The following is a 22,522-nucleotide window of genomic DNA, read 5'->3' as shown; positions in this document are numbered from 1 at the left end:
TTCCATGTGTGATCTTGGTCCAGTTGGCACATATCTTCAAGAATTTATTGTGGAAACTTGGGATTTTGATTGATGAATTTATCCGAATTAGTGGATCACTCTCTTCACTTTAAATACTTTGTGGGGTTGTGTGTTTTTCTCTCATATGGGGCTTCTTGAATTTTGATCAACTTTCCTGTGATTCGTTGATAATCACTTTGAGGTGTTTCTCTTGGTAAAGGCTAGAATTCAAGAAATGGGTATTCATCTTCACCTGTTACTGTTTCTCGGTTTTCTTCTATATGTAAAATTGTATAGAACAAAACCCAGTTTTCAGTTTCGGTTCAAGGTAAATAAAAAAAAAAATGAAAAATTGTACATTTTTCGTTTTGCATATATTTTATTTTTGGGATATATGTGTTTTAAATTTTGCTTGAATGTTTTGTCTTAGACTTCGGTTTTGGTAGCATGTGGGTTATTTGATAACCGAGTTTTATTCTTGATTCTACATCATGAAACTTTGTTTGAGATACGGTCACCTTTACTAGTTTTTCTTTCTGAGTGTGCATGCGCTTGCGTATTTGGGACTTGGTTTGCTAGCTATCTAAACTTGTATAGTCCTTTGGTTGTTATTTTAAACGCATGGACTTTCATATTATTTTGGACAAATTATTATGTTCTCAACCTTGTTTTGTTGTCTTAGGAGTCTGATTATCAGTCGAGTCTCTTATGGATCTATATATTTTAATATTTAATTCAGTTTGAGTGAGATTAGTTTGGATTTTTAGAAAGGTAGTTAATAATAACTGTATTGAGTAATTCTTTTGATAAATATTAGATAACCAAAAAGGAACCCTGGCCTCTTAATTTTTAATGTTCAAAATTGTTTAGACTTGTGAGGCTGGTTGAGGCAGTATGGGATTAATTTAAAAATAGGTTTACAAACAAGCGAAGACGATGGCGGTTTTCCTGTTTTTCCTTGTACATTGATTTTATTTTGCTTCTTAATTTTGTTTGAACCAAATCAGTGACTAAATTACAACTCTTTTGTGGGTTTTGTCTTTTGGAACCGGATGTGTAGTATGTGTCACTACTGTGTTGCTGAATTGACACAATCCAAGGGCAGAAAAAAAAGGCAGGAGGATTTGAAATCATTACAATTAGACACCGGAGGCCCCGTTAAGTCTTGCAAATTTTGTGTGGAGAAACAGGAGCGAGAATCTATCTAGCAGGGTAGTGGGATTTTATATACAATGACAATGATCAGTCCAACGACTTCCTTGTCAAGTAGTGACAGTTGTGTCTCTAGCTGCAGTAAGTGTCCCATATAATTTTTTTTTATATGATACATGTTTGCCATCTTGAATCAACAAAATTTTAGTCTGTGCTTATGTATTGATAATATGTCTTTTCTTCTGCTCTTTTAGGTGAGTTTTCTGTTGATGTTAGCTCATATAGGTATGTACCCTTCTTTTTAAATCTGTTTCTGTTACAGTAATTTTTTCTAGGTACCTTGCTTGATGTATTACATTTTACTTTAATTTCTGTTAGGGCTAATCAAGAAGAAAATACCAGTGTTTGCCAAGAGAATCTCAGTTGTCAACCTAATGGGCGATTGCAAAACTCAAGCTTTGAACATCAAGTAAATGGACTTGATAGATCACAAAAGGTGATGGAAAACAACCTGAAGGAAAGTAGTAGTTGTAGTGATGGGTATACAGTAAGAGATGTTGAGATTATAGAGACGAGTAATGACCAAGAAGCAAAAGATAATGTTGCTACAAACTCTAGTTCATTTAGTGATGGAATTGAGAATTCAGATTCTTTAGAAGATGAACGGATGCCCAGATATGGGAACTCCCTGAGCCTAATGATCCAGAGGATGACATGGAGGGTAGCGTGGCTTTCAATGACGATGACGATGAGGAGTGTGGTGATGGCATGAAATGGGGCAAACCAAGTTCTTTGAGTAATTCTAGAGATGAAGGAAGTGGAAGTGATAGGTTTAAAGAAGAAAAACAAAGAGCAACAGAAGCAGTAATTAATGGAAAGTTTAAGGCCCTTGTCTGTCAGCTACTTAAGTCTGTTGGTCTGGCCTCTTCTGGGGAGGATGGTGAAAGTTGGGTCGACGTTATTGCTTCTTTGTCATGGGAAGCTGCTTCATTTTTGAAACCTGATGCTGTTGTTGGTAAAGCAATGGATCCAGATGGCTACGTGAAAGTAAAGTGCATTGCAACTGGTGTTCGCAGCCAAAGGTGACAATATTAAGCCACTGATTTCCCTTCTTTATTTTTATTTTTAAAAATTTTCTCTTCATCTTGTACTTATTTATATATATATTTTGAATATAGGTATTTGATGTTTGATGATTCCAAAAATAAATAAAAAAAATACTCTGACACACTTTTCTTGATATCTTATTTGTGTTGAAAGCATGTTTGGATTTGTTTCTTCAGAGAATAGTAGTTGCAAATTTTTGCAAATGGAACACAAGCTTTTTCTCCTCAAGGTTGCATGAGGATTCAGCTATTTGAATTGTCATCAACAACTTATAATCTATTATTTCACCTTCCCATTATAGATATTTTCCTAAAAAATAATTTAGATTTTGTTCTTTTAACTCATTAGATGCACATAAAGCTAATGCTTGCCTGGTTTCGTGGAAACGCCACATAAAAAGTTATATTTTCTTTATTATACCAATTTATAAGACTTGCCAGATTCAATTCAACAGAGCTAATCACCTCAATAATGATTCTAGTTAGCAGATTCTGAGAAAATCATTTACTTTTCTCATCTTGGAAGTTGGAAACCTGAATCAATGTATGCCATTGCAGTCAACTAGTAAAAGGTTTGGTCTTCAAAAAGCATGCTGCACACAAGCATATGCCGACCAAGTACAAGAATCCAAGGTTGTTGCTAATCAAGGGAGTACTTGGTCAGTCTTCAAGTGGATTGTCATCGTTTGATTCAATGGAACAGGTAACATGATCATAATGTATGCCCTTATATCAAGAGATTAAAATTACGTGTTCTCACAATTTTCTTGTAAACAGGAACAAGGATATCTGAAGTTTGTCATCGAAATGTTAGATTTGTGCCATCCAAATGTCGTTTTAGTGGAAAAAACTGTTTCTCGTGATATTCAGGAGTCTATTCTTGCAAAAGGAATGACACTGGTGTTTGACATGAAGCTCCATCGCCTAGAAAGAGTTGCTCGTTGTACTGGATCACCAATTTTATCATCAGATACAATGACAAGCAAAAAGCTAAAACAGTGCGACTCTTTTCACATTGAAAAATTTACAGAGGAACATGCTGGTTTTGGTGGAGGAAAGGTGCCAAGCAAAACATTGATGTTTATTGAGGGCTGTCCTACACGCCTGGGCTGTACGGTTAGTTAATTATCCTCCCCATCTTAGACTGTTATTCTTTGGTTGGGTTGTCTTGTAGTAATCTATTCTTCGAAGGAGGAACAGCTTCTTTTTAAAATAATAATGATCTCATCTCATATTCTGTTTACATGTAGTTTATGTGCCTTCTTTAATATAGGATTTTTCAGAGCCCTGTTACTTATTCTATTCCTATGGTTCTTCTGCAATCAATTTTGTTGGGTTGGAACTTCGAATGTGCAAAGACCATTCATTTTTCATCTGGGCTTCATGGACTTGCTTTATTATCTGACACTATAGATTGTGTGTGTGTATCTTTAATTTGTAAATGCTTCAATTTTTTTGAGAAGGATTTGGCCAATGCCTTAATAAATGAAAACTTTTATAGGTTGCTTAGCATCTTGTGTGAAATAATGAATTCTACTTGAATGACTACAGATTTTGCTGAAAGGAGCACAGAGTGATGAATTGAAGAAGATCAAGTGCGTAGTGCAGTGTGCCGTTATTCTGGCATATCATTTAAAACTTGAGACTGCTTTTCTTGTTGACCAGAGAGCAATGTTCTCTACGCTTCCATTTTCCAGTGCAGCAAATGTCTTGTCCACTGAAGTAGCAAATGGGCTGCCCACTGATAAAATTTCCCTTAATTTAGGACCTGTTACTTCATGTGTTTCTCAGCACAGGGACACTAGTGCTGAAACTGGGTCAGATGCAGTTGATATTCTCATTTCCAATGGATTCCATGAAGGATGTTACCACAATTTTAACTTGGAATGTGAAGGCAATTCCACATGTGAAGTTCATGAACCATACAATCCTGCCATATTTTCTGGCTTCTCGTCCCTTTCAGCATCACTAAGCAAAGTTATAGGGGGGAGTTTCCCTCTGGCATCTTCTTATCAGTCCCTCTCTTCATACTTTGGATTCAATGCAAGAGAACCGAATGGCGAGATCACAAGATCTGTTTCTGTTTCAACATCTCCAGAGGCAATTGATCTTTGTGATGTTGAAGATAAAGGTAGTTCAGATGAAGAGAGGTCACTCAATGGACAAACCCACGCTTCGTTTACATGCACAGAAGCTTCTCCGGAGATGAAAGAAGATGGTGGAAATAGTGAAGATCAAATGCAAAGTAAGAAGGACATCAGCACAGTGTTGGATTCTCAGAGTATTTTGGTTTTGATGTCTAGCCAGAATGCTTTAAGAGGAACTGTTTGTGAGCAGAGACATTTTTCTCATATCATGTTCTACAAGAATTTTGATGTTCCCATTGGGAAGTTTCTACAAGATAATTTACTCACTCAGGTTTCTCCTAACTTTATTTTCAGGGCATTATATTGTTCATTCTCCTATCACTTAGTATGGTATGTCCTTAATGGGTCAGGTTGAATTGGGATTAATATATTTGTTTTCAGGAATGTTTTGGTGTCACCTCTCTGTTGGTCTTGTTTATTGAATACATCTAATATTTTCAGACATTGAATTATTGACTTTCAGTTCTGTCACATGAAGGGATTTGATTTTTTTTTTTTCCAAACTATTTTTTTAAAATTGCATTTTCTTGAAGTTGGAACTGAATAAAACTTGTGCACTGCAGAGAAGCCAGTGCAATTGTGGTGACCTGCCAGACGCTCATTTCTACTATTATGCACATCATAACAAGCAGCTTACTATTCGAGTTAAACGGCTCCCTGGAGAAAAGCGTTTGCCTGGTGAAGCATATGGGAAACTTTGGATGTGGAGTCGATGTGGTAAATGTAAATCCAGGAATGGAGTCTCAAAGTGTACAAAAAGAGTGTTGATTTCCACTGCTGCACGTGGTCTGTCATTTGGAAATTTCCTGGAGCTCTTTTTTTCAAACCCCTCTTTGTCTAATATGTTTTCTAGTTGCGGCCATTCGTTGCAAAGGGACTTTCTCTACTTTTTTGGGTATTTTTCAGCTCTCATCTAGTGGTACTTTTGGCATATATCAGGGTTTGCTTATTCAAGTAGTGTATTTTCTAATCTTCTAATTCATAAAAGGATTTCCATAGGACTACTTAGGATAGTATGCATATGGGAGAAGGTAGGTTTTGCAGCGATCTTGGGCATGGGAAACCATTTCCTAGATTTTGATGCATTTTGACATGGCATTAGAATGATCAATATTTATCCTTTTTTCTTGTTAAGTTTTTTTCGTCCAAAAATAATGATCATGGGAAAGGATTACACATTATTGTAGCTTGAAGCTATTAGTCTATTTCAGCGTATCTTCTATTTTATCGACTCTGGAAAGATGAAGCTATACACTTTTTTTAAAATGTCCTTATTATGCTGTTTTGGGCACTCTGCAGGTTAGGCCCTATGGTTGCTATGTTCAAATATTCCTGGTCACAACTTATACTGTGTCTGTGCCGCCTCTGAAGCTTCCATTCAGCAATTCAATTAGACAAGGGTGGCTTATGAAAGAAACTCAAAATGTAAGTTTCTTTTCAGATTTTGCTTGCTTCTTTGATTTCCCATGATACATTGATATTTCTTTTGCCTAGTAGAAGATACATTAGCGTTTGTTGCCTCCCCTTTCCTACATCCTTGCACTGGATGTGACCCTGTTTTTTTCAATCTAGGTGTACATGAAAGTGATGCTATTGTTCACAGAGGTTGCAAACACTCTAAAGAAGATTAGATCTCAATTTGATGGCTTGACTTTGAAACTTCGAGGCTCATTTAAAGAATTCTCTGACATCGAAGACATGCTAAAGCAAGAATGTTCCGAATTTGAGGTCACTTTTCTCTGAACATATTTTTGGGCGGGTTAATTTATGGCTTGTTTTGCAGAAAGGATTGGTTGGTTGTTTTCACTTGAATGTGAATGCATTTGTTACAATATATTTCCAATACTTGCCAACTTTTTGTAATGCAATGCTTGTTATGAACTAAACCACAATGCCTTTATGATCTGAGAAAAGATTTTATCGCTTCATAATAATTGCCTACTTTGTTTGAGCTCTGCTATTTGGTTTAAATCTTCTCAGTTTGAGGGACTATTTTTTGTTGTAAAGTATAGTTTTGTGTAGTTTGACATTCTTGTTGCAGACTTTTGTTTTCCTTTCCAAATCTTTTGTACTTTTCAGATGCATCAATTTCAATTTGTTTCATTGTTTAAAACTGAATTTTAAAGATTTTTTTCTTTTGAAACATTCAATAATACTGGTAGCAAGGATGGGAACTTAAATATGAGACTGTTTAAAAATGTTTAGTGCATAGACGTTTCAAATGTTTCTATTTGTCTAGCTTGGCATTCTTCTCCTAGACATTGAATTTTTCCTTTCAATGTCCTACTTTTCAGAAGAATGAATTTTTCTTATTAATTGTATCGTATTCAATATTAGGAAATTTGTTTTTATCCTTTTTGAACGAATCATAATTATAAAAACAGGTAAGCATTCAGAATGCTGTTAGGAAGAATGGGAACTCAGACCAGGCCGCCTACAAACTCCTTAGCTTGAACCGAGTACTTTGGGAACTAATCCTTGAATCATGCATTTGGGATCGGCGCTTGCATTCGTTACTGTCACCAGATTCGTTGATGATACATTCTGGAGCTTCTGAGAAGGTAGTGCAAGAAAAGGTGAATTCAGATATTGATGGCATTGCTAGTGGTGGAATTGTGGAAAAAGGTGAGAAATGCATTGATGGTGGTGCCAGTTTAAATGTTAAGTTAGATACAGCTTCAGATGCAGATGAATCTCCAAGCAAAGACATTCTAGTTGGAGGTCCTGTTCGAGCATCTAAAGGAGCTGATCCATTTGATGTGTCTAATATGGCTGAGGATTTTGAAACACCAAATGTGGGTGGTTCAAGCCCAAAAAGATTGTCTAGCCAGGGGTCCAATCTGAGCACCAATGGCTCCACCAAGGGTCATTCTGAGAATAATCAGCTAGAAGTGGATAGAACTTTTCAGATTTCGACAGAAAATGGGGATTGTAGCTCTATTGTCGATTCAAATCTGTCACTGAAGGGTACTTCTCACCATTCACTATCATCCAACTTGGAAAATTCAGATGACTGGTTTTGGGTACCTTTCTCTGAAATTCGACAAATAGGCATGAAGATCTGCATAGAGTTTACTTGCCAAAGTTTGAATCACTTAGTAGTTATACTGCAGAGTACTTACCCACAGCACATCAACTGATCAGAGAGGAAGGGCAAATGCTGCACATTCCTCTAGGAACTGATAATCATATTGTGTCAGATTATGAAGGAGAACTGTCCACTATGATTGCTTGTGCACTGGCTTTATTGAAAGATCTACCTCTTCAAACAGAGGTTCTTGCTGACGGTAGCAAGGGAGAGAGTGGAATTGCTTCTAGAAAATTTGAGAATTTACACAGTTTGACTCGAATTCCCACCATTACTTCCTCACATTGGTCTTCTAATGGTTCTTCAGATTCTGATTCAGTCCATTCTAATGCAAGCATTTCTTTGGATGAGTCACGCTTCTCCAGTTTTGATGGGTTGAATTTGTTGGATTCTCTGGTTCCACCAGGAACTGTGAACCCAGTAGTCCCTCTAGGAGGTTCAAAATCACATGGCAAGGATAAATACACTGTAATATGTCCATATGCCAATCAATTTCGTGATCTCAGGAATCGATGCTGCCAATCTGAAGTTGATTATATTGCTTCCCTTAGCCGTTGTAGAAACTGGGATGCTAAAGGTGGGAAGAGCAAATCCTTTTTTGCTAAAACACTGGATGACAGGTTGATTATTAAAGAAATCAAGAAGACAGAATTTGAGTCATTTATAAAGTTTGCTGAGGATTATTTCAAGTACGTAAATGAGTCATTTGACAATGGAAATCAAACTTGCCTTGCAAAAGTTCTTGGGATTTATCAGGTTTGTTGCCTTTGAGTATTCCTTGTCATCAATGGGCTTGTTTAATTCTTTATACTCAATTTCTTTAATTTTTTGCAGGTGGTTCTGAAACAGACAAAAAGTGGGAAAGAGATGAGGCATGATCTGATGGTCATGGAAAATCTTACCTTCGGTCGGAACATCATTCGTCAGTATGATCTTAAAGGTGCTCTACATGCTCGATTCAATTCTGCTACTGATGGTTCAGGAGATGTTCTTTTGGATCAGAACTTTGTCAATGATATGAACTCATCTCCACTGTATGTTAGTAACAACGCAAAGCGTATATTAGAACGGGCTGTGTGGAATGACACAACCTTCCTCAATGTGAGTTTGTACATATTTTCTGCATTATGATTAAAGTTCTGGAAACATGTCTTAGTCAGGCTCAGGCACATACATATAGTTTGTGATTGATCGTTTGAGATTCCTTTATCAACAGAAGGCAAGAGGACATTGCTGATTCTCTAGAAGTGTTATCTTCTGTTCTATAATAACTTTTAATTCTTCTCTTTTTAGTCTTCCATTCTCGGTTTTATTTTATTGTCTGTTCATCAAATTTATGATGAAAAAGGAGTTTATATATTTATATATTGGCTGCAGTTATAGTCTAATATCCGCCAAATATCTATGAGCTGATATGTTTTTGTTCTTGTATTTGCAGTCAATCAATGTTATGGATTATTCATTGCTTGTGGGAGTGGATGCTGAACGCCGGGAGCTTGTATGTGGCATTATTGATTATCTTAGACAGTATACTTGGGACAAGCAACTAGAGACATGGGTAAAGTCCTCACTTGTACCAAAGAATGTCTTGCCAACTGTCATCTCTCCAAAAGAGTACAAGAGGAGATTCAGAAAATTCATGTCTAAACACTTCTTGAGCATCCCAGATCATTGGTGCTCACCAGAATCGTCTGACGCTTGTCATCAATGTGCTGTCAGGGACGATTCTTCTGAATCAAAAACTGGAAGGAAAGGCGGGCTAAACAGTTCTTCTTCCTAAGTCCTTTTTACCGGTATCGTCATCTTTTGATTTACAAATGTCAGTGCTGCTTCTTTTAACAGGTTTAAATACTGTAAATAATTCATCATCTCAGTTCTGCCCTGTTATTCTGCAATTTTTAGCAAATTTCTGGGGATAGTTTCAGGCCTATTGGTCGCAGTGTGCAGCTAGAAGTAAAATTCTTTTGTAGAGCCCATTAAGGAAATATAGAGTTTTGGTGGTCAAAAACTTTCGGAATCATGAAAAGTTGCCGTTATTGTGGATGGCATCCTTTCTTGTACGTGTAAATGTTGCGCCTGGATGTTCAGTGCTGGAAGTGCACATATAAATACAAGCTATATGAAATCTTATGCAATGCCTAGTCTTTTCAGTTTTATTCTCAGTAATTGACTTTGGACGTCTGCCCACACGTTGAACAATCAATCTTAGCCACTGCGCGCACCTTGAGACGTTGGGCAAACCAGCATCGAACTGAGTTCGCAATCTGAGTTTTCAATCTCGAAATTGTGATAATTTTCCGATGTTCGAACTCCCAAGACTTGTAGAACCACTTAAAATCAGAAATTAGAAATTGTTACATTCTCAATCTCCAAACCTAGAACTCCGTGATTATGGATATATTTTTGTTGGGTGAGAAAAGGAAATGGAGGAATTGAAAATTACATATAATTCTAAAATGAGGAAATTTAGATTTCCATCATTTTGATTTCTAGCTGTTGAAGATTTCAGTGTTTCGATTTATGTATGTCGAATTCTGTAAATGGCATTATGGAAATTGTGAAATGTCGCATATTTTGGTGGAAATTAAACTTAGGAATTTGATGCTCCAATTTCCATGATTTTTTCTGCATGTCATTTAATAAATTTCGGGCTTAAGTTGCTAAACAAGGGAATTGTCAATTTCTCTTATTAAATTTTCGACTTTTAGTTATATTCCGAGTTATTTTCCCTCATACAAAGGGAGGGTAAAAATCCTAACTGTCATTGACAAAGGAAGCCTTCCCACATGAAATGAAATACTAGGACAAAAATAGAATTGCTTGTCCTGCTCACTTGGACAAAGAATCCTCCCTTCATTTGAACAAAGAATCCTCCCACTTTTTCATTCTAATAAACTTGCTTTCCTCTTCCAAACTTGGCTTGACTCAGCAATTGCCTCCTTGAGAAATAATGGAAAACAACCCCATCATCCAAGACCTGATTGATAGCAGTGAACATGACGATGATGATTACTTGTGCTTCAAAGACGAAGACACTGACCAATCCCAATATTGCATGTATGCTTTGAATGCAATACTAAGTGGCACAGCCCGCCTCAATGTTCTTTTGCCCACAGCCACCATTCTTTCCTTCACCATTTTTGCCCCTCTCCTTACCAATGATGGCTTCTGCACCGCTTTCGAGCGCTGGATGATGGGTTTCTTCATTGCTCTTTTATCAGCATCGTGCATCTTCTTTACATTCACTGATAGCTTCAAAACAGCAACTGGCAGGTTGTACTATGGAGTGGCCACGTTTAGAGGCATATGGGCTTTCAATGGTGGCCGGAAGATACCGTGTGTGCCATCTGATTATAGGCTGAGATGGGCTGATCTCTTCCATGCGTTGCTTTCGTTAATAGCGTTTCTGACATTTGCAGCTTCGCATTATGGTGTTATGGGTTGCTATTATCCAGCAATGCCTAGGAGGCTGACCAACACTCTTCCTCTTCTTGTTGGGTTTGTTGTTAGTGTTTTGTTTGTGTTGTTTCCTTCTAAGAGAAGAGGGATTGGTTATCCTTTCTTGCTGCTTAGCGATGCTTTGTACTCTAGATACTGAGAGGGATGGTGTTTCCTTTGAAGAGAGAGCTGATAATTTTTAGAAAAGAAAGAATTTGTTGTGCTATTAATTCATATACAATGAGAAATTGCGTCTTTTATTTGCTAGGGAGAGCTGCTTCGCCAAGAATGTACATATTTAACTAAAACTTAGATCACCTCTCTATAAGCAACTCCTAGCTTTACCTTTACCTTTACAGAATTGAAAGATGCAGTGACTATTATGATTAAGTCATGCACAAGAGTGACACATTGTAAACTTGTAGTTGGTGTTCTACATGGGCTCTCAAACAAACGTAAGAACTGGCAGCATTCTACCAACTAATCAGCAAAAAAGATAGGCAAAAAAGGAAAGAGAAAGAAGTTGAACAGAGGGAATAAACTTGTATGAATAAATATGGAACCAATGAATACAAATAAAATTTTGTGACAAAAGCTATTACACAAAAAATACAATCATGAATTAGTATAGGACCGTAAAGTCAAGTACAGTGACAGCGTGGTGGAACTGATACACCAGGAGGTTTTCTCCTTTCACGAATGATTGCTTCCTTAATCATGGGCAGCTTCTGGTAAACCTTTTTCCACACGTGGTTCACTGCACCGTCTGGTGGAATTGGCCCGATGCCACCAGGATGACCATTGTCATACTCAAACAGGGGCTGAAACTGAGCCATTTTCCGATGAAATCTATCTCTTTGCTCTTTAGGAAAGGTTCTAAGATGGCTCACAAGCCAGTGTGGTTTCAATGCATCATCAACTGCCACAAAAACTGAAAATTCTGAATAATCTACAATCCCTTCAAAAGGAAGCTCTATGTTGTCACTGACAATAACAGGTATACAAAGACTTTGAATGGCATCAAAAAGCCGGCATGAAGTGGGAGTGTCCCCAGCTGGGTGCAAGCAAAACTTTGATGTTCTCATCCCTTTTATGGACTGCTCCCTCCCAGTAGCGTTAGGGAATCCTTCTTCCATAATAACATCCGGTTCATTAACCAACAAGTCCCACAATTTTTCTCGAACTAAGCCTCCCTGTTATCAGAAAACTCAATTATGTTACAAGGATTATAACATGTAACAAGTTTGGTTCATAAAAAATAGAGTGATCATGCAATTAGATAAAGCATGTCTAATGATTGTTAAGCTTTACGACAACCCACAAGATGATTAAGATGAGATGTAAAAATTTATTAGGGCATACAGAAAGCATGTCAGGTGGAACTTTAAGGGTCTGATACAGACAAGACAATATATAACAAGCTATTTTTAGATAAATTGCAGCTAAACCGTGTTAGTTCACTGACGAACTGAAGGAAGAAAGTACCATTCACAAATTGATGAGTTACAGTCAAAAAACAAAGTCAATGAAAATTATTTCACAGTATCTCAGATGCAAAAGTAGATTGCACTGCCAGTCAACAAATAAGATTCTAATCTTGCATACTGACCCGATGCCTATGTTTAGCTCCTTTGAAATAAAGTAGAGTCTGCCGCTTCTTGTTTTCTGTCAGTTGCAATCTAGGAAGTAGATGGGTGTAGGGCACAATGACATCTTTGAGCAGTGAAACTTGTGTGTGCTGAATCACATCTGACGAGTTGCCATTCGATGACTTGGATTCGAGCCTGTACCACCCTCCAAAATCTACAACTAGGAGGACCGCCGGGGCTATCTCTGCTCTAACGTGCCACATTGCCACTGGGTCTGCCAAAAATGCTTCAAGTTACACAACCTGACAACCCAGAGACTAAATCATAAGCTGCTATAGCATATACTATACTTCTTTTTAACATTTAATTGCTCCATCTTCTCCTCTGGGAATAGGGAAAGCGAAATATCGCTGTAACATGATAGCAAAAATATATGAACACAATGCATCATATGGTATAACAAGTCATAACCAGTCATTTACCATTTACATTAGCATTTTAATCTTACTCCGAGTTACCTAAAACTGATCAAATGACAGCCAAGAAGATAAGTTATGAAAAAAATTAAGCCCATCCCTACAACTTAAAAAAATCAAACTTTCTAAATTCCAAGGGTGGAATGGATCATGCAGATATATTCATTGCAAACACTAGAACAAAGTTACTGCAAAATGATTTACATCTACAAAAAAGAAACATGCATCCCACATTAACAATCACATCAAAACCAATACCTGATCATTAAATCCAACAAACAATCCCAGAAATTACTCAATACCCATTAACACAATCCTATATCAAATCCCAACCAAAAACCAAAATAATTTTTAAACACCAACATACCAGTAAGCACAAACACATGGTCTCTTCCACCTGATCTTTTCCAAGCCTCGGTGTTCTTCACAAAGTCAACTACTTGCCTCTGCCTCTCATAGTCCCCATTCCCAGCCTTCTTCCTGAACGCTCCTTTAGCCGTAGCCAGCTGCAATTCAGCGCTCAAAGTCGCAAAAAAGGGCACGAAAACGACGTCTGCCTCGGCAGCACTGAAAACCCTCTGGGCAAACGACCCAGTTCTCTGAGCCTGAGGGGTCATCAGGTCCCCCAAAATCCAGTACTCGGCACTGTATTGTTTGATCAATGGATTCTCAGGATATGGCGGAAATTCAAGGCTTTGGGGCAATTGGGTCTTCGGGATTTCGTGGTCGGCATCGCTACCCAGCCGGGAATCGGGCCCGGAAGCCCAGTACTTGTCGAGGAGGCCATAGTTGAGGGATCTGGGGAGGTCTGCGACGAAGACTTGGATAGAATTTTGGGGAGAGTGAAAGGCGCTTTGGTAAATCGAGGATGAGGAAGAAGGAGAAGAAAGAGGATTGAAGAGGAAGAAGAGAGAAAAAGAGAGAGTGCAGAGGAGAGTGAAGGCGAAGAAAAGAGTAGAAACAGAGCACAGTGAAGAGGATGAAGATGAAACTGTGGCTGTAGCGGTGCTCTTCAGTGCCATGCCTCTGTTTCCTCTGCTGCGAAAATGGCCGACTGGTTTGGTTGCTTTTGCAGTTGGGAACTAACTGTACATGGAGCAAAGGGTAGTTTGGTAAAACCGATTTTATTTTGTTCATTGTATTAGTTTTCTATTTAATTATCAGTTTTAATTTTTTATGTGCACATATCCACCAAAGCACAGCTTCATAACCACTAATGACATGATTTGTAGGGACCGACGAATATTTTATTATTATTATTATCACCACTGTTTCGAAGCTTCCTCTCTGTCTGAAAGCTACCCCGTCGGTGGTCACGAACGCTATACAGTATTAAAGGTGTATTTATTTATTGATATTATAATTATATAGTTTTAGAGCATCGTGCGGAGAAATTTGTAGTTCAAGTGATGAAGAAGAATTATTGTTTTGAATGCATACTTCTCCAATTTTCTTGTATAAAAAGAAAGTAACATTATTATACCATATTGCATCTCCAACAGAGCCCCATTACTAACTAGTAGGTCTTAATTAGTGGCGCAACAGAGAGAAGAATAAAAAAATAAATGGGTGGATACATTGGGAACGCATGTACACGTGTCTAGCAAGTATCGTGAGAATCTTCGAAATAGCATAGAGCGATTGTTCGAAACAAGTTGTCACTGTTTGTTTGATACCTATGTTTTCTTTATAATTGACATGCTCTAGTAAGAAAAAATACTTTAAGCAAATAATACCTTATTATTAAAAAAAAAGGTAAAAGAACTCATGAAATATAAAAGTTCTAAAAATTACTTGTCCTTGCATCTCTTTGGTTAAAATTCATCTTTGTAAGAAAAATTATATATAAAAAACCTAAAAGATTCACATGCCCTCATGTTTATTCGCATAGTCTTGACTCAAGTGCAAGATGTCCTATACTCATGACTGTAGTATGCGGCCCATATTTGTACTTCCAGGTACTTGCTAGAGTTAAAATAAATATCAAAATGTGTTACTTCAATTTTCCTGTCAATAAATTAACACACATATATACATCAATATTGCCTATGAAGAAAGAACTCTCCTATGTATCAGATAAATTTGAATTTGCATCATCGCATCAACATATCTCTTGAAGAATGCATGGCAACTTTCTTCTCGGTGGCTACTTGTCATTCCGGCTGAAAAAACATGATTCAAATATGCTTTTTCATACAATGACCGTAACCAGTCATTATCTTATGACTCACTTTTTTCCACAATCTTCATCCACTTTGAGTCAAACTCTTCAGTGCTTTCTGATTCGCATATGCATTTTCGAAAATCTTCAAAATAATCTCTATATTTGAATAACCTTTCTAAGAATTTATCTAATATGTGCCAACTGCAATATTGAAAAAGCTTGTACGATGGCTTTTGTCATTGTTGGATCTTGATCAGTAATAATCATTTTAGGGGAACCTCTAGGTGTGGCTTTCTTAAAGTGCTCAAATAGCCAAAGAAAAGAATTAGTTGTCTCATCACTTAGGAATGAACAAGCAAACACTGTTGTTTGACCATGATTATTGACCCCTACAAATGGTGCAAATATCATACCATACTGATTAGTGTTATAAGTACTATCAAACACAACCACATTGCCAAAAAATATGTACGCCTTCCTAGATTTTGTGTCAGCTCAAAAACAATGAGTACTTCTATCTTCTTCATCAGGCTTCAATCTTAAAAGTGAAGGACGGATTCTTTTCGTGCTCTAGCTATAAGTGCTCATACAACATATCTACATTATGTCCCTTCAACCCATTACGCAAATTCCTTTCATTATTGTAAATATCCTTCTCTAGACATCCAACATTTTCTATCCCCCCAACTTACATTTCAAGAAGGCTAAATTGTTGATGTGTAGGCATATTTGCTGCTGAAAATAGTTGGGTTATACATTATGAGAATTTGAAACTGTACGATGAGACCTTAACAAGTGTACTCTTTTAGGACTTGTTAATGAGTGGTTGTGAACCTCCAAAAATAGGCTGACTACATAGGTTCCCAATTTCGACTTCACCACAGCAAGCTTTGCCTTACAACCCTCTCAAGTAATACCTCTACGCCTTTTTTTCTAACCAACTCCTTTAGCGGGCACTCCTTCTTTAGAACACACATACTCATTTTACAGGATTTCATTAGTTTCTTTACTCTTCCTACTAGCTTCCTTGGCATAATTATTGTAGAACTCATGAGCATCATCTAATGACTCAAATCCTTGGCCTGATTTTGGCTTGTGATCTCTTAGTTGTGGCATGTAGATTTTGTCACACGAATCTGAATATGAATTTAATCTATATTGCCTAGCCCCTTCAGAATGACCATCTAATTCTAGGGCCATGTAATCCATCTTCATGAAACGATTACAATGAAAACAATAAAAAGGAAAATCATAAAAATCAGAGAATAATATTTCTAAAAGAAGAAGCAAAGAAAAAAAACTAAGAAAATAAATGAACAATTGCCTGCCTGTATAATGAAAAACTTTGGTCAAGAAATCATGATAGGCAATATGGAATAGCAAGCACAATTAAGATATTTTTTGGTTTGAAACGAAAATAAGATATTAAATATTATAATACGAGTAAAAATAATAACTAAAATAAATTAAAATAGTACTTACTTGAACTTGGAAGGATGAGTTGAGTTGTATGGTTATGGTCTGATGTGATGGGGATGTCAATGTCAAAAAGATGTAGAGAAGATGGAGGCATTGAACAATTAATTAAAGTAAACCTCTTAGGCTGCCCTCAGCTACTGGCCTTTTCAATTTAATAAAATATTAAATTAATTCAATAATCAATAAAGTTGAGGCTGCCACTTGCGTGTGAAAAGAAAAACACCAAAAAGCTGTTGCGCATGGATTTAAGTTATCAATAATACATATCAAAGCTGCATTACCATTGGATTGATCTGACTTTTCTCCTTCAGTGTCAACATTTTAATTAAAATCAAGTCATCGTTATGTGAGCAAAATTGTATATATATATATAGTTAGTTAGTTAGTATTGTGCAGATTCTATTGTAAATAGATAGAAAGCAGGGAGGGATAGTATAAAATACATGACGTTTGCAAGATAATAACGTCTGGATATCTGCATAGGAAATTTTTTGCATATATATATATATATACATATATATATATAGCAATCAGAATTTGATGTGTGAAAGCTATAATTTAAAGTTTATTTCTTTATTTTTACTTTAGGCTATCATCATGCAAAAATTTAAGAAAATATTTTTGCTTTCCTATTACCAAATTGGACTTAATTTGACTCAACTCACTCTATATATTGGGTTAGAACTAGGGGTGACAATTTCAGACACGACCCGATACACGACTAGAAATCCGCACGAGAAATTAGCAGGTTCAACCCGCACGATAAAAAAAACAGGTAAATTTCAGGTCAACTCGTTCTGACCCGTTTAATAAACGGGTAGGTTTCGGGTCAACCCACTAACGCGCTATAATACTTGTCTAACCCGTTTCGTGTCAACTCCTGTCTAACCCATTTTTCAGTTGTGAGTTTCGTAACATGCATGTTATTATTTATGAACCCGTTACACGACTCAAAAACCGCAAGATAAAAGACGACCCGAACCCGACACGACACGTTTATTAAATGGGTTGGGTTTGGGTTGAGCATTCTTGACACGTTTATTATCCCGACACGATACGAACCCGACACGACACGACTCATTGCCAGCCCTAGTTAGAACTTAGTTGATTAGTTAAAAGGTAAAATCAGAAGACATAAAATGAAAGAGTTTGATTTATAGTATCTATAATAGAAAATATTTTCACCCACATAAAGGTAGAGTTAATTTTATTTTTTATTTTTAAGAATTATTAAAAGATAAGTAAATAAAAATAGAATCAACATGACAATATTCATTTTGTGTGTAAAAATTTATATTTGAACCAAAACCACGGTCTAGTTCAATTTTTACACACATAAAAAGAGTGTAATTTCGATTTGAAATGAACCAAAATGCAATTAGTTGGTTTATAACATTTCACTTATATGTTTCATCTCATACATTGATATCAACCATTAAGTAGCAAAAATTAAAATCTCCACCTCATTCAAATTTGGTGTCATATCTCTCAAAATTTCATATATGCCAGGTGTTACTCATGGCTTGTGGAAGCCTTGTAAGGACTAATTATAATTAGTCTATGCTAATAGGGAGAATTGTATGGAGGGCTACAATTCACACTTGATTTAGAATGTATTATTCATATCCACTGCCTCGCTAATTAAAACCTATAAGATCGCACACTGAAAAAGAATTGATTGGGAAATTAAGAAGAGAATGAATGATTTTGTGACTTTGTCAAAGTCAATGTGAAAGTTGTTGAGGGTCAAAAAATCCAAGGCTGGGCTCAAATATATTTCTAACCCAATATGACACCTAACTTGGGAAGAAACCCAACTTGGGTATGCAAGAGTTCGTCATATACGCTTGCACACATGCCACGCCAAGCAAATAAGCAACACGCCACGCTATCAGCTTAAGTGGGCCCAAGCCAGGTGAATGTCTGGGGCTTGTTGAGTAGGTTGTGCTATGGATGGTTACTAGCATTCACGAGGCCCATTGATAGGCCAAGAAGTGGAAGTTTTGGGTTGCTTGGGAGCACCAAAACTCAAGCCCATTTCTTAAGCCCAAACGTATGGGTAAGTTTTGAGAGAGAAGGAGTGGCCCAATAGCTTTGGAAAATATCCAATGGCTTGCAAACACTTGGAGAAATCCCACATCAGCCAAAATATCTAGCACCTTGATCAAATAGGCTGTTTCCAGCAACTTGAGCAAACTTATAGGCTGCTAGAAACAAAATACCAATAGCCCAGCCCAGCATCGTGGAAAATATCCAGCATCTCTGTTAAAACCAGATCGAAGCCAACCCATCAAAACCAAGCAAACCCATGTGCTGATCACCTTTTTGACTAGCACCCTTACCCATTCTTTCCTCTTCAAGCTTTGGTGAGAAAACAAGAAGCAAAAGTGAGTGGCGCCTCACCCACATGAAGGAGTCCAGCTGCCTGAGGACCTTGAAACCCCAAAAAGCTACGTATCTATGGGTTCATGCTAGGGAAATTTCACCAAACAATATTAAATGGAAGAAAGTGAAGAAAATGGGGAGGGAGGCTTGACAAAATTAAGGTTTCCAGTGCCTATAAAAGGAGCCACTTCCTACTAAGCAAAGCAACTCACCTTGGTTGCTACAAGCCTCTTAGCAACCATGACAATCAATCGAAGGCAAGCATCCCCTCTGGAACCCTTCAATTTCATGCTTTTTATTCCATCTTCTTCCTCTCTCTCTCAAAACCCACATCCAGAGAGAGCAAGTATCACCTCTCATCCCCGGAACACCTCAATTTCGAGCCCTATTCCTCCATTACTTCCTTTTTTCTCCTATATCAAGCCATTACAAAGTCTGACCAAGCTTTTATTAGTCTGCCGTAAAATTGCTCAAACCACCCACTTCTCCTCTCTCTCTCTCTCTCTCTCTCTCTCTCTCTCTCTCTCTCTCTCTCTCTCTCTCTCTCTAGTGAACCCCTTTAGAATCTCTTCCTCCTTGCCTTAAAAACTATGTTTCTCATAGAAAATCGCAGCTCTTTCTCTCTCTCATGCTAAACTCATGAATGGTCAGCTCCCATGCCACAAGCTTCTCATGCCAAGCCAAGAATTTATCTTTAAGCGACTGTTGGTTTCATTGGTGAAGAAGACCAAGGTGTTTCCTAAGGCTCAGCTACCCTTTCGAATCACTCTTGGGGTATGATCCTTGAACTTAGACTCAATGGGCAATTTCATATATTTTGCTCTTTACAGCAGTCCAGGCCCATCAGTAGTCGGAATGAAAAAGCTCCTACATAAAATGGCGACTTTGTTAGGGATCAGGCCGTTATCTTCACCAACGCCTCCAAAGAAGAGGACCAGAAGTAATAAACCAAAGAAAATAAAGAGATAAGAACATTTCCTCATTCTTATTTTTTTCTTTTGTTGGCTATCTACTATGCATAACAAGCATAATAAGGGTTACTGACATGTCCCTTTTGCTTGTGTCTTAGATCTCCATTCTCAAGCAAAATCAGATCTTCTACGAGGGCTGGGGGCTTAGGCAAAACCATCATTCATGCCATTGAGTGAACTATGCGTGCAAACTCCAAAATACTTGGGGCTTCGTGCCAAGAAAATCTATATATATATATATATTTATAAAAAAAAAAAAAAAAAAAAAAAGGAGTCAAGCATATGCACTTCAAAGTTTCTTATGCAAATCACCTCTATTCTATCAAGTTCCTAGCAAATTAGTAAGAAGATGACATTTCTCTTGCTTTGGAGGTTCTAAACAAGAGAATACGTTAGCCAAAATCAGGCACCGGAAAGGTACTCATACACAAAGGGAGGCGCTGGAAGCATAATTTTCTCAGAGTGCAAGCAAACTCATTTATCAAGCATTTGACAAAATTCACAGGGCGTAATACCAATCCACATGCCAAGAAATTTCATTTAATTCAAGCATTCCAAGCAGTTGAGGCATTTCAAGTAAATTGAAGAACTCATGCTCTTGCGAAAATACCATACGACATCACGCTCTCACGACAATATAGCTCAAAATCATGCTCTAGCAATGCCCAGGTCAGCACTCAATGCCAAAAGAAAGGACATGCTAAATTCTCAAACAAAAGCAACATGCCAAGTAAAACTCATACACAAGTTTTTCAACCATTCTAGCTGAAACATCCCACATTTGGAAAAATCACTAGAAATCAAGCTTACAACCAACAAATCCCAAACTTTCTAGATTAGAACTAGACATACCAAGCCTCATTTTTCCAAAATTTCATTGAATTTAGAGCTAGGGAATCATGTCAAACAGATTCCTAAAATAGCCCATGCAGGAGGAATTGCACAGCTCCAGCAGCTTAACCCTTACTTTGAAATTCCACTTAAAATTCATTTTTGCTTTAAGTGACGCAAGACCAATTCCAACATAACCATTGAGAAGTCAATTTCCATGCCTCAAAAGTTCCAACTTAGATTCGAAAAGAAACATTTCAAAAGTTCAAAAAAGTCAGCAAGCTACTTTGAGATATTTTGACAAACACTTGACATGCATTACCCAAGTGAGCTTGTATGACTTTTGTTTATCACCAAGGTAGAATCCTAAACCAGAAGCTCAACCTTAGAATTCGATTTTCACAAATGCTAGGAAATACAGAGGAACTCAAGCATTCAAGCATAGAAAACAAGCATGCAACAAAGGCATCAACATCAACTCATGAACATGCTTCAAAAAAAATGGAGGCAGAGAGCATTACAATGGTTGGATGATCTTCAATTTTGGATATGTTATACAAAAACATAATTTCGAGTACATTTTGTGAAGCAAGTGCAATCATCCGAACATCATAAATTAAAAACACATGTCCAAGCAGAATCTACAAAAACTCACCAGCCATGGATGAACATAAAAGTTGCAGACCAGCTTTGAGGCATCAGAAATATTCAAAGAATTCAGTAAATTTTACAGGCTATAGTACTTGGGTAGATGAGCAACTTTCATCAAGGATTTTTCTAATCCGAGCTTCCGAAATATGACTTATGTACTGATGCACAATACTCATGGGTTTGGGTCTTGAAGAAGAAGAAGAAAGAAGAGAATGAGAGAAAACCAGAAAATAAATCATGCCAAGCCAAGTCACGTTCTTCCAGCACATGCCCTATTCCATATCAAACAAAACATTTTTCACCTCCTGCTCTATTTCAAACATCCTTCCAGTACATGCCTTATTTCAAACATTCTTCCAGCACATGCCTTATTTAAAACATTTTTCAGCACATGCTCTATTTCAAACATCCTTCCAGCACATGCCCTATTTCAAACATTCTTCCAACACATGCCTTATTTCAAACATCCTTCCAGCACATGCCCTATTCCAAGCATTCTTCTAATATCTAGCCATCATGTCGCACGCTATCACCTTCACTAAGGTTTTGTTTGCCAAATTCAAGTGTTCTGAGGTTGGTGCTGTAAACTCAAACACAATGGTGAATCAAAGCTCATTGCATCCGCAACTCCAAGATTGGATCCCCACCATCTACTAGCACGTTTGGCTACTGTCAAATGACATCCACCATGCTAAATATCCCAAAAGCTATATTAAACCATGTCACCTTAGCCAAAACCAAGCATACAAGCATACAAGCCAAAATTAAGCGTACACGCCAATGCCAAGCATCCAAGCATATAAGCCAAAGCCAAACATACACGCCAATGCCAAGCATCAAGCCAAAATCAAGCATACATGCCAATGCCAAGAATCCAAGCATGCAAGCCAATATCAAGCATACAAATATCAGACACACAAGTCAAGAAATCACAACCATGCAAAATCAAGCCTCTCTAGTCACTCAAACAAATAAATCATGCAAGCTAAGTTATTTTGAGCTAATCCACCAAATTTTCTTCTCTCTCATGCCACAAAATAGGCCA

At 37.3% G+C, this 22,522-nt stretch overlaps 3 protein-coding genes across 3 annotated transcripts; 2 read left to right on the top strand and 1 right to left on the bottom strand.

Moving 5' to 3' along the window:
* The first annotated feature begins 1,052 nt into the window (after positions 1–1,052).
* Positions 1,053–9,628, top strand: FAB1D (FORMS APLOID AND BINUCLEATE CELLS 1A). The gene is given in 15 exon segments (XM_008239134.2): positions 1,053–1,293; positions 1,407–1,437; positions 1,531–1,811; positions 1,814–2,234; positions 2,817–2,961; positions 3,036–3,374; positions 3,810–4,676; positions 4,969–5,300; positions 5,705–5,736; positions 5,739–5,830; positions 5,978–6,133; positions 6,790–7,459; positions 7,462–8,249; positions 8,328–8,594; positions 8,932–9,628. Coding segments are annotated over 15 exon segments (5,004 nt in total). The 3' UTR covers positions 9,274–9,628.
* A 679-nt stretch (positions 9,629–10,307) lies between these two features.
* Positions 10,308–11,202, top strand: LOC103336098 (protein DMP2-like). The gene has a single exon (XM_008239135.2). It carries the CDS (start codon positions 10,444–10,446, stop codon positions 11,089–11,091), a length of 648 nt encoding a protein of 215 aa, XP_008237357.2. The 5' UTR covers positions 10,308–10,443; the 3' UTR covers positions 11,092–11,202.
* Positions 11,203–11,454: 252 nt separating this feature from the next.
* Positions 11,455–14,104, bottom strand: LOC103336099 (Exostosin family protein). Its single transcript, XM_008239136.3, has 3 exons — positions 13,364–14,104; positions 12,541–12,794; positions 11,455–12,124 (listed from the first exon to the last, which is right to left on the bottom strand). Exons 1-3 carry the CDS (start codon positions 14,016–14,018, stop codon positions 11,573–11,575), a joined length of 1,461 nt encoding a protein of 486 aa, XP_008237358.2. The 5' UTR covers positions 14,019–14,104; the 3' UTR covers positions 11,455–11,572.
* Positions 14,105–22,522: the final 8,418 nt, after the last annotated feature.

This window comes from Prunus mume, linkage group LG6 (genome assembly GCF_029339155.1).
Source record: "Prunus mume cultivar Tortuosa linkage group LG6, ASM2933915v1, whole genome shotgun sequence".
Taxonomy (NCBI): domain Eukaryota; kingdom Viridiplantae; phylum Streptophyta; class Magnoliopsida; order Rosales; family Rosaceae; genus Prunus; species Prunus mume.
Note: the sequence above shows the minus strand (reverse complement) of the source record. Positions and strands in the feature narration are given on the sequence as shown.

Coding starts and splice junctions, on each gene's coding strand:
- LOC103336098 (XM_008239135.2), top strand. CDS start 10,444: ATGGAAAACAACCCCATCATCCAAGACCTGATTGATAGCAGTGAACAT.
- LOC103336099 (XM_008239136.3), bottom strand. CDS start 14,018: ATGGCACTGAAGAGCACCGCTACAGCCACAGTTTCATCTTCATCCTCT. Junction 12,795..13,363: donor CCATGTGTTTGTGCTTACTG/GTATGTTGGTGT, acceptor CATTTTTGGCAG/ACCCAGTGGCAATGTGGCAC. Junction 12,125..12,540: donor GAGCTAAACATAGGCATCGG/GTCAGTATGCAA, acceptor TTCTGATAACAG/GGAGGCTTAGTTCGAGAAAA.